General features: G+C 54.4%; 1 protein-coding gene across 5 annotated transcripts in view; it reads left to right on the forward strand.

Moving 5' to 3' along the window:
* LRRN2 (leucine rich repeat neuronal 2) overlaps nt 1–11,231 on the forward strand; it is a 76,436-nt gene extending 65,205 nt beyond the window's left edge. For all 5 annotated transcript variants that reach the window (XM_050763384.1, XM_050763404.1, XM_050763363.1 and 2 more), the window contains one exon: nt 8,185–11,231. In XM_050763384.1, coding sequence (XP_050619341.1) covers nt 8,411–10,552 — 2,142 coding nt within the window. In that variant the 5' untranslated portion in view covers nt 8,185–8,410 and the 3' untranslated portion in view covers nt 10,553–11,231. The remainder of the gene's footprint in view (nt 1–8,184) is intronic.
* Nucleotides 11,232–11,973: the final 742 nt, after the last annotated feature.

The raw sequence follows: 11,973 nt of genomic DNA on the forward strand, positions 1-11,973 counted from the left end.
AGAATCTCAGTGAGGAGGTTCAGGATCACACAGCCAGCATAGGACTCTGGTGCCACACTGTCTCTAAAGCCCGCCGTTCAACCACTCGCCTACGCTCTCAGAGAGGTCGGTGGAACCTGCGGGATTTCTGGAAGGGGAGCCGGAAAGAGCTTCAGAAGGGTGAAGACTGTCATAGGAGCATGGCAAATCCAGAGGCAAGAACTTGAGTCAGAGAAGAATGCCCTCTTCACCTGGGGGCCAGTGACCAAGGAAGGGCTGAAGAGGCCATGCCTGTAGTGACCGGGTATTGCCCAGGGAACACAGGCTCTGGGATGATGCTTGTCTCCTTCCTGTCAGGAAGGAAGGAGGCAGAGGGTCTGAGCCCAGATACTGCCCACCCCATAGGCAATGGAGCCACCTGAGCTCTGAGACAGCCAGCCCCCTCCCCACTTGCCTTGCCTGCCTTGCCTTTATCTTCTTCCCTCCCTCCCTCTTTCTTTCCTTCTCCTGATATCCTCTGAGCTACCACTGTGTCTAGACTGTTGGAAGAACTGGCAACTTGGAGTACAGTTCCTGCCTCAGAGGAGCTCACAGTCTGGTCGGGGAGACAGCCAGCCAGCCAGTTTAGGATGGAGGCACACTAGGGCATCATGGGAACCCAGGAGATGGTGCAGGGGGTCAGAAAAGTTTCCTCTGAGGATCAGCAAAAGCCTGGCAGCAAGTGGCAGTGAGATGCAGCCTGGAGCTGCCTCCGTGCCCCCAGCAGGCTGGCTCGGCTCCCCTGCAGGCTTTTTTGGTGCAGTGCACGCAGACAGCAATGACTCTGTGCTACCTACTGGCACCTTCCACTCCTAATTAAGAAATAATGAGGCAGGCTGCCTTCCAGGCAGCAGAGCTCTAACACTCTCTGCTTGGGCCAGCCAGGAGACCTGGGAAGACAGAGATTCCTGCCTGGGGACAGTCCCTCCCCTCCCAGGCCCAACAAGGGGGATTTCCTGGAACCCTGATCCCTCTCATCCCAGAAAGGAGGGGAGGGCAAGTATGAAAAAAGAAGCCTCACCTTTGCCCAGCAGATGCCCTCCAGTCCCTTCCCACCATGACAGCCCTGGAGGTCAGGTGAGCGCTGGCACCGAAATCATGGAACTGGCAAGGGCTGGTGATGGGGTTCGGATCCTGGCTCCTCTACACGCTCGCTGTGGGACCTCAGTCCGGCCCCTTAGCTTTGTGGAGCTTAGGTTTCTCATCTGGAAAGTATGTCCCTCGCAGAAGGATGGGATGAGGAATATAAAGTGGCTAGCAAATAGAAGTCCTGGTACATGGAAGACACTCAGGAATGCCACATCTTTCCTCTGAGACTTTGCTTTCTGTTAGCATCCCAGTGGTGTCAACTAGAGTTGAAGGGACTCATTTTCCCAAAAGAGAGATTCTCAGGGTAATGGTTTTCAAGCTTTTATAGCTACAGCCCAAGGCAAAAAAAAAAAAAAAAGAAAGAAAGAAAAGAAAAAGCCTTGTATCATGTCCCAGTGCACAAATGTGTGTGTATAAAATAGCAGGGGGAGCATCTCAAAACAATGCTTAGTCTGGCTGCATACAATGCAGTCTGATATTCTCTATCATTTTTTTAATGTAGATCGTGACCCACGTTAAATTGTTTTCATGACCTACTAATGGGTTGTGATTCACAGTTCCCGGCAGAGTACCCCTCAGTCCTGCAAGGGAAAGTGCATGACACTAGGCTCTAGGGACACAAAAATCCATAACAAACCATCCATCCCTCGAGCAGCTCTCAGCCTGGTTAGGAAGACAGACTCACGGCCTAACAGTGAGGAAGCTGCCACTGTGGTTTGTTCAGAGAGTCTCGGGGGCAGCTGTGGGAGGAACCACTCTTCTCTAAGGGAAAGCGTCACAGGGGAGGTGGCATTTGGGATGGGTTTTCACAGCAGAAGAGAAGTTGAAGAGTTGAAGTTGGGGAAGGGCGTGGCAGGCAGAGTGAGAGGCCCGAGTTGTGGAAGGAAAAATAGCCAGAGTGCAGCGTGTCTGGGAATGAGAGGCAGTGAGGGAAGTGTGGCTCACTCGGGTGAGCAGGAGAGCCTGAAAGAAAGAGGCCACCGTATGGGACAAGGCCAGAAGTGGAAAGAGAAGGTTAAGTGTGAGCATTTTGGTGAGGGGTATGAGGTGGGAGAGGGCAGATGAAGAGGATGGGCATTTCCAGCCTTTGGTGGACGATGGTGCTGATGGCAATGGGAACAATGCAGCACAGCTAGATGGTGGGAGGAGATGTTGTGTTTAGGACAAGCAGAATGGGAGGAGCCTCTGAGACTGCCGAGTAGAGTGGCCCAGGGGACAGGTGGTTAGTGCAGGTCTGGGCCCCTCTTTCCTGGCCACCCCCAATCCATCCTCTTGCCTAGTGTCCTGGAACTCTGTGATGAGAAGGCCTAGGGGGCACAGGGGCCAGGAGGTCACCCACATCATCCTCCCTCAAGGTAGCATGGCACTCCCAGGCCCAGGCCATGAGGATGCTGCCCAGAGCTGAGCCCCAAAGCTGAGAGCAATTTTTAGATATGGGAACTCTAGAAAGAGAGAGAAGAATCAGCCTCTCTTCCTGGAAATCACAGGTTAAACATGAGACGGAGAAGCTATAGCCCACTTTGAAGTAGGAGGAGGAATGAAGTGGATTTAAAGTTCCTTAATGCCAGAGTAACCTAATTCCAAAGACCCTGGTCCCAACTTGTCATGGAAAACGAAGGGGAATTCTGGGTTTTCCAGATGAAACTGCTTGGTGGCGATAGAAGTTGGGATGGTGGTTAGCTCCAGGTTGGGGCTGGATATTGACTGGGAAGGGGCACGTACCTAGGAAGATTTTGGAGTGCTGGGAATGTGTATGTCTTGATTTGGGTGGTGGTTGCACTTGTACCTATGCATGTTGGGATCAGGGACATTTATGTACTCTCCTGTACATATGTTATGCCTCAACAATATTTTTTAAAGTTTATTACAAAAATTGAGAAGTGAGAAGTATTAGGTATTAGTATTAAAAGTAATGGCCAAAACCGCAATTACTTTTGCGCCAACCCAATGCATGATAAGATGAAAGGAGAGGCCACAATGCTGGGAAGCAATGGAGGGAACTAACAGGCACTTCGTGCACCTTACATCCCATACTCCTCACAGCAGTTCCAGAAGGGATGCAGGCATTATCCCCATTTCCCAGCTCAGGGATTTGGGGCTCGAAAGATTAAGTACTTTGCCCAAGGTCACACAGTGAGCAGCAGAGCCAGGCTCACGCCCCACCACTCCTCCTTCACATAAGTTATTTATGGAATTAGACTCTGGAAGAGCAGATAAACGCTGAGGCTGAGGTCTCCTCCAGCTCTGAGGTTTCTTCCAGCTCTGAGGTTCTGGTTATGTGTGATTAAATGGGAAGTGGGAGTGAGGGGCCAGGCTCACCTCCCAGGAGGAGCTGGAGGCCAGGTATGCAGATGGAGGACTGGCCTTCCTCACCCTCAGCATCCCTCCCACCTAGCACTTATCTGCTGGTGAGGAGGCTGGAGTTTATCAACGCTACACTCAATTATGCCGCCCATCTGTCTCCGCAGCTTTGGGGGGAGAGGGATGTCCTGGCACTGAAGCAGCCAAGGCCAGGCAATCGATCACTGCCTGCCACCCTCCCTCCGGACCCTCAGCTCCCAGGGGGCTGGGCAGGGAACCGCCAGGGAGAGGAGGGAGGAGAAGAGGAGAGGAGACTCTGTGTCCACCAATACCAGTCAGGAGCACTGGAGCTGTGCTGGGGCCCGGGCCTGAGAAGCAGGGAAGGGAGAAAGCACCAACAGCTTCTCCAAAACTCTTCCTTCAGACCTTTGCCAAAGGTCTTAGTTTAATCAGGAGCGTAGCGGATTAATTCCACAGTTTCTGCTAAATCCACAGAAACAGCCTGGAGGACATAGGCCTGACAGGGTTTGCAGCACCAGCCCTTCCAAGAGAGAAACTTGCCCTTGGAGTGGGCAACCAACCCTGCTTCTTGGAATACAGCTCTAGGGCTTTTGTCTGCTGTCACTGAAGCCCACAGCTGGCCAGCAGTCACTGCGCAAAAAGCAGCCCACAACCCGCATTCAGAAGGCAGGCTGAGGTTTGTGTGCAGCAGCTGGCTCTGTTTGTTCCTGTGGTTCCAGGCCCAGCCACACACACACAGGAACAGTGTCCTTCCCCACACTGTCCCCCAAGGGGGTCGTTCTAGGCAGGAGTCAAGGAACAGCAGCTGAGGGGCCCAGCAGGGGGCAGGTGGGGCGGAGGACCTGAGGACCCAGGTTTTCTCTGAAGGGATTTGCAACTGAGGCAGCCTTGCCCTCTGCTCCTGTAAAACAGGCGCTGATCTGCGTTGGCTGGGCTGGTGAGGCAGGCTGTAGAGTCAAAGACCCTGGGTTTGAATCCTGACCCCACTGCATAGAAGCTGTGCAACCTCTGATGAATCACTTCATGTTTCTCTCAGTTGCCTCCCTGGCAAAATGGGGCTAAATAATCCCTTCTTGCCTACACACAGGGTTGTTGGGGGGATTAAATGCAATGCGTGTTCTCTACGCATTTCACTATAGCCACTCTCAAGCACCCGCTACATGCTCAATCCTACACTTGGTGCTCTGAGGACACAAAAAGCATGTAAGATATGGCCCCTGCCTCAGGCCGCTTGGAATCCAGTTGGGGAAAGTATACACGTGACAGTCTGAACTCCTGATCACCCCTGGAGATTACAGATGAAAGACAGTTAGCTTTCTCTGCAGCTCCCCGATAGAAACTGCTGATCAGCCTGCATGAGCGGGCCATGTGCAAGGCAGCCTTAGATGGTGATGGCAGGTGAGTGGGCAGCTCTGAGCTGCATCCCGGAAAGGGCTGCATGCTCAGCAGTGAGGGGGTGGACTTGCCTGGGCCTTTGCCAAGCCTTGGGGTCAGAGGTGCCGTGTGAGCATGAGTCTTCAAGTCACTGCCTCTGGATCCTAAGGCCCAGCCCCAGGCTCCTAGCCCAGGAGCCACAACCTCTGCCTCCTCCACCCAGCCCAACCAGGGGAGGGAAGGAAGGGGCAACAGTCTCGGGTGGAGGGGAAAGGCAAGTGCCTGGAGGGTTTCAATTAAGTTTTAAATGGTTCCTTGATCCCCTCAGTGCAGTTGAGCACTGACTGAGCGCTTAGAACCAAGTGTTGATGAAGAAGGGAAACTGGACTCAGGTAGGGTCTAAAAGTCAGGGAGATGCTGGGGCCCAGCTGAAGACCCCTCTCCACCTCCTCCAGCCCTCACCCTTCTCTCCACTTGGGAAATGTCTTGGGCTCTCCTAGTTGTTTTGTGTTTTTGAACCTGCCTCCCCAATTAGCATGGCACTTGCTAACTTATTGAGCCCTAGGAGCCAACTTCTACTGTCCCCTAAGAAGCCCTATAGCTGGAGAACCTCCTAACCCTGAGGGATGACTGGAGCTAGAAGGGAGCTAACATTTGTCCAGTTCTTTCTGTGCGCAACACGCTCATTTAATTCCAGTGACAAGCTAATGTAATACAGGAAATGGTTGCTCAGAGCAGTCAAGTAGCTTTGCCTCAGGTGCTTGGGTAGTGAGTGGTAGGGCTGAGATCTGGGTCCTGATCTATTTGCTGATGGGTCTGCTCTCTCACAGCAGGTCTAGGTGGCAGTCAGTGGTCTCTGGTATGTAAGTGTGGCACGACTACTGGCCATAGATCCAGTTCCACAACAGGGACCTCTCGGAGACTCAGCTTGTTCCCTCCTTCCTTTCCACCCACATAGAACACCACAAAATTCCCTCCCCACTTCCTGACCCCCATACACTGGCTTGGGTAGCTGGGTTCCCCTTGGACATGTATGCAGGCATGCAGGCATGTGTGCACGTGTGTTTGTTTACCTTGAGTTTTACGTGTCAGTGCACACACACCCCTACGCAAAACCTCTATGCCTTTTAAGTCACGGTTGTTTTTCCCACCTTCAGAAATAGCTGCAGGGGAAAGTGGGAAGTAGTCAAATGTAAATAGGCTTGCTGTGTTCCTGCTCAGGGAAGGGGATCCTGCCTCCAACTACTCCCCTCCCAAGCCCTACAACCTGGAAGCAGGATGAGATAGGTGAAGAACCCCTCTGGCCCACTGAGAGGCACCTGCCTGGATAGTGGCAGGAGACATAGCTCCAAGCTTTTTGCAGCTGCCTGGTAAGGAGTCATCACCCCAGGGGACAAGAACAGGCACATGGCCTGCAACTTTGGCAGTCAGTACATCCCAGACCCTCCAGAAGCCCAGGGCAGAGTCAGACCAGACAGACCTGGGAGCACAGATGTGAAGTGTAAACGGCACACAGCCCCCTGGACTTGAGTTGATTCTTGTATCTTGCTGCTCGCCAGCTATGTGACTTGAGCCAAGTTCTTTAACCTCTTCAGGACCTCAGTCTCTTAATCTGCAAACTGGAGGTATGAGTGCTTATCTCATATACCTGTTATGAGGGTCATGTGAAAAAAGACATTCAGAGTCTTTGAAGAGTCCTGAGCAATGGTGGGTGCTCAGTAAGTGTTTGTGCATTTCCTTGACACTTGTAGCTAAAAACTTACCTGGAATCAGATTCCCACTCAGGAGTCAGAACAGGCTTAAGAAGGCAACATAGTCTGGCCCCTTTTTGTTTCCATCTTTGGTTCTAGGCCAAGGCTATACTTGCCTCCATGGCCCTGGGATCTAAGAGAGAAACTGGATAGGTTCCTCACACTCAGGATGGAGGAAACAGCAGTGGCTCAGATTCTCGATTGGAGGGGTGATGTCCAATCTCCTGGGGAAAGGAGCTCTGGAGTCACAGAGATTGATTCATACAATCAACACACACTGGGCACCCATCCTGTACTACAGGCACAAGAGGCAAGACAGGTCTCTAGTTAGAGGTGTTTTCCCATGGTGTGGTGAGAACTGTGACAGTAGGAAGCGTGAGTACTTTAAGAGCATAAAGCCAGCCCCTTAGCCAGGTGGGGAGGTTTTGGAGAAGCTTTCTGCAGGTGGTGACTGAAGTTAAAGTTGAGCGTTGAAGAACAAGTAGGAGTTGTCTGGAAGACAATGAGGAGGAGACATCAGAAGGGTGGCATGTCACGGTAACCTCAGGTTTGTGTGCAGCGGGTAAGTGGGGTGGTGACAAGAGAAGCCAGGTGAAGGGGCCGGGTCACAGAAGGCCTTACCTGCACAGCTGAGGAGCTCAGACCCAGGCTTCTTAACTCCACTGCCTCCTGCTGGGCAACTCTGCCAGGCTGTTGGGAAAGGAGAAAACCTCCTGCCTCCGGGGTGAGGAAGTTGGCAAACACCACAGCAGTATCCCCACCCGGAGGATCCTAGGCAGCAGAACACCCCAGCCTGCCTGGGTGTGGATCAGGTCTGCTGCCTTTCACCTCTAGAGTCCTGGGGAGCCCATCCCAGGTTTTAGAAGCTGTTGTACTTATTTCCACCAATCCTCACCCACCTCCCACTTACACTGCCAGAGGAATTTCTGGAAACTTATCATTTTATCTTCCATTTACCCAGTGAGCCAAGGAGGCTGGGAGGAAAGAGGTAAGAAAGGTTAGAGAACCTACCTTACATCTCTCTGGGCTCAGAAGGACTCTGAAGATAACAATAATTTCAGCCCATCCACTCTCCTTGCCTCTCAAACACACACATGCATGTGCACACACACACACACACACACACACACACACCTTCCTCTCCTTCACTGAAGACTCACAGTCACTTGCTCTGTGAGCAGGTCATAGAAAAGGACACTAAAGCCTTGAGGACGGTCCTGGCCATGACCTCTGCAGCTCTTTTGGCTTGTTGAGTCAAAAAATACGGGAGGGGCCAGGCGCAGTAACTCACACCTGTAATCCCAGCACTTTGGGAGACTGAGGTGGGCAGATCACTTGAGGTCAGGAGTTCAAGACCAGCCTGGCCCACATGGAGAAACTCCGTCTCTACTAAAAATACAAAAGTTAGCCAGGGGTGGTGGCACATGCCTGTAATCCCAGCTATTTGGGAGGCTGAGCCAAGAGAATCGCTTGAATCCAGGAGGCGGAGGATGCAGTGAGCTGAGTGTGCCACTGCACTCCAGCCTGGGTGACAGAATGAGACTCTGTTTTAAACAAACAAACAAACATGGGAGGAGGGGTAGATACTGCTTCTCTGCAACCTCCTTAACTCTGCATCCTCTTCTTCCAGGGCTGCCCCTGATGGGGCCTGGCAATGAGTGAGCAGGCCCAGCCCCAGTGGACAAGGAAGACAAGCCATATCCAGGAGGGCAAGAAGTGACACCTGGTGTAGAATGACTGCTCTGGGAGGGTGGTTCCTTGGGCCCTGGCAGGGTTGCTGACCCTTACCCTGCAAAACACGAAGAGCAGGACTCCAGACTCTTCTCGTGAATGGTCCCCTGCCCTGCAGCTCCACCATGAGGCTCCTCGTGGCCCCCCTCTTGCTAGCTTGGGTGGCTGGTGCCACTGCCGCTGTGCCCGTGGTACCCTGGCGTGTGCCCTGCCCCCCTCAGTGTGCCTGCCAGATCCGGCCCTGGTATACGCCCCGCTCATCCTACCGTGAGGCTACCACTGTGGACTGCAATGACCTATTCCTGACGGCGGTCCCCCCAGCGCTCCCCGCAGGCACACAGACCCTGCTCCTGCAGAGCAACAGCATTGTCCGTGTGGACCAGAGTGAGCTGGGCTACCTGGCCAATCTCACAGAGCTGGACCTCTCCCAGAACAGCTTTTCGGATGCCCGCGACTGTGATTTCCATGCCCTGCCCCAGCTGCTGAGCCTGCACCTAGAGGAGAACCAGCTGACCCGGCTGGAGGACCACAGCTTTGCAGGGCTGGCCAGCCTACAGGAACTCTATCTCAACCACAACCAGCTCTACCGCATTGCCCCCAGGGCCTTTTCCGGCCTCAGCAACTTGCTGAGGCTGCACCTCAACTCCAACCTGCTGAGAGCCATTGACAGCCGCTGGTTCGAAATGCTGCCCAACTTGGAGATACTCATGATTGGCGGCAACAAGGTAGATGCCATCCTGGACATGAACTTTCGGCCCCTGGCCAACCTGCGTAGCCTGGTGCTAGCAGGCATGAACCTGCGGGAGATCTCCGACTATGCCCTGGAGGGGCTGCAAAGCCTGGAGAGCCTCTCCTTCTACGACAACCAGCTGGCCCGGGTGCCCAGGCGGGCACTGGAACAGGTGCCCGGGCTCAAGTTCCTAGACCTCAACAAGAACCCGCTCCAGCGAGTAGGGCCGGGGGACTTTGCCAACATGCTGCACCTCAAGGAGCTGGGGCTGAACAACATGGAGGAGCTGGTCTCCATCGACAAGTTCGCCCTGGTGAACCTCCCCGAGCTGACCAAGCTGGACATCACCAATAACCCACGGCTGTCCTTCATCCACCCCCGCGCCTTCCACCACCTGCCCCAGATGGAGACCCTCATGCTCAACAACAACGCTCTCAGTGCCTTGCACCAGCAGACGGTGGAGTCCCTGCCCAACCTGCAGGAGGTAGGTCTCCACGGCAACCCCATCCGCTGTGACTGTGTCATCCGCTGGGCCAATGCCACGGGCACCCGTGTCCGCTTCATCGAGCCGCAATCCACCCTATGCGCGGAGCCTCCGGACCTCCAGCGCCGCCCAGTCCGTGAGGTGCCCTTCCGGGAGATGACGGACCACTGTTTGCCCCTCATCTCCCCCCGAAGCTTCCCCCCAAGCCTCCAAGTAGCCAGCGGAGAGAGCATGGTGCTGCATTGCCGGGCACTGGCCGAACCCGAACCCGAGATCTACTGGGTCACTCCAGCTGGGTTTCGACTGACACCTGCCCATGCAGGCAGGAGGTACCGGGTGTACCCCGAGGGGACCCTGGAGCTGCGGAGGGTGACAGCGGAAGAGGCAGGGCTGTACACCTGTGTGGCCCAGAACCTGGTGGGGGCTGACACTAAGACGGTTAGTGTGGTTGTGGGCCGTGCTCTCCTCCAGCCAGGCAGGGACGAAGGACGGGGGCTGGAGCTCCGGGTGCAGGAGACCCACCCCTATCACATCCTGCTATCTTGGGTCACCCCACCCAACACAGTGTCCACCAACCTCACCTGGTCCAGCGCCTCCTCCCTCCGGGGCCAGGGGGCCACAGCTCTGGCCCGCCTGCCTCGGGGAACCCACAGCTACAACATTACCCGCCTCCTTCAGGCCACGGAGTACTGGGCCTGCCTGCAAGTGGCCTTTGCTGATGCCCACACCCAGTTGGCTTGTGTATGGGCCAGGACCAAAGAGGCCACTTCTTGCCACAGAGCCTTAGGGGACCGTCCTGGGCTCATTGCCATCCTGGCTCTCGCTGTCCTCCTCCTGGCAGCTGGGCTAGCGGCCCACCTTGGCACAGGCCAACCCAGGAAGGGGGTGGGTGGGAGGCGGCCTCTCCCTCCAGCCTGGGCTTTCTGGGGCTGGAGTGCCCCTTCTGTCCGGGTTGTGTCTGCTCCCCTCGTCCTGCCCTGGAATCCAGGGAGGAAGCTGCCCAGCTCCTCAGAAGGGGAGACACTGTCACCACCATTGTCTCAAAATTCTTGAAGCTCAGCCTGTTCTCAGCAGTAGAGAAACCACTAGGACTACTTTTTACCAAAAGAGAAGCAGTCTGGGTCAGATGCCCTGCCAGGAAAGGGACATGGACCCACGTGCTTGAGGCCTGGCAGCTGGGCCAAGACAGATGGGGCTTTATGGCCCTGGGGGTGCTTCTGCGGCCTCCACAAAGTTGTCCTTACCTCCTAGGGGCACCTCTGCTGCCATTCTGAGGAACATCTCCAAGGAACAGGAGGGACTCTGGCTAGAGCCTCCTGCCTCCCCATCTTCTCCCTGCCCAGAGGCTCCTGGGCCTGGCTTGGCTGTCCCCCGCCTGTGTCCCCGGGCTGCACCCCTTCCTCTTCTCTTTCCCTGTACAGTCTCAGTCGCTTGCTCTTGTGCCTCCTGGGCAAGGGCTAAAGGAGGCCTCTCCATCTCACCTCGGGGAGGCTGCCCTCAATGTGGGAGTGACCGCAGCCAGATCCGAAGGACATTTGGGAGAGGGATGCCCAGGAACGCCTCATCTCAGCAGCCCGGGCTCGGCATTCCGAAGCTGACTTTCTATAGGCAATTTTGTACCTTTGTGGAGAAATGTGTCACCTCCCCCAACCCGATTCACTCTTTTCTCCTGTTTTGTAAAAAATAAAAGTAAATAATAACAATAATATGGGGGAAAGGAATGAAAGGAAAATAATCCTCTGAGTACTGAGTGCAGTTAAGGAGCTCTGCTCTGGAATCTCCTCGGAGCCAGCTGGGCATGGCGACCAGCTGGGATATGAGAAGATGGACAAGAAAAGGGACAGGGTGAAAGAGGGGACAGTTTTTCCTTTTCAGTTTGAATTCTGGCCCCTGGGCCTGCTTCTGGCCCCCAAGAGTCTCTGTGGCTGTGACAATGACCAGAGTGAGGAAGGGAGGGAGGCAGAGTGCAGGAGGCAAGGAGAGGGGTGGGAGAGAACCATGGAGACAAACCCTGAGATGGGGAGAGCGGAAATTTCCATCACCAAATGCTGCCACCCCTTCTCCTTCTCTGATAAGCAATTAACATGCCAGAGCATAGGAAGCACTTCCCAGCCTATTTCTAATTAAACAAACCCAAGAGGCAGAGTCATGCAGAGAATTGCAAATCATCAAGACAGCAAGAACTTTGGCTCGCTAGGGCAGGAGCAGGGCGTGGGGTGATAGAGGATTTAGGGAGAGGAGGGCTATGGGATAAGGAAATTACTGCATTTTATCTGTGTTTCATTTCAGTATAATTTGCAATGAGCATGGTTTGCTTTTTTAGTTTTTTCGTTTTTAAACTGATTGAGTTATTAGGACTACATGTGAAGAGGAACATCTGTTGGGAAGCCATCAGAGCCAAGGGCAGAGGGGCCACTGTGGGCCCATCAAGGGGCCGTGTCAGAGCCAGAGGCCACTGAGCCACCGCTCTCCGT

The sequence above is a fragment of the Macaca thibetana genome, chromosome 1 (assembly GCF_024542745.1).
Source record: "Macaca thibetana thibetana isolate TM-01 chromosome 1, ASM2454274v1, whole genome shotgun sequence".
In the NCBI taxonomy this organism is placed as follows: Eukaryota; Metazoa; Chordata; class Mammalia; order Primates; family Cercopithecidae; genus Macaca; species Macaca thibetana.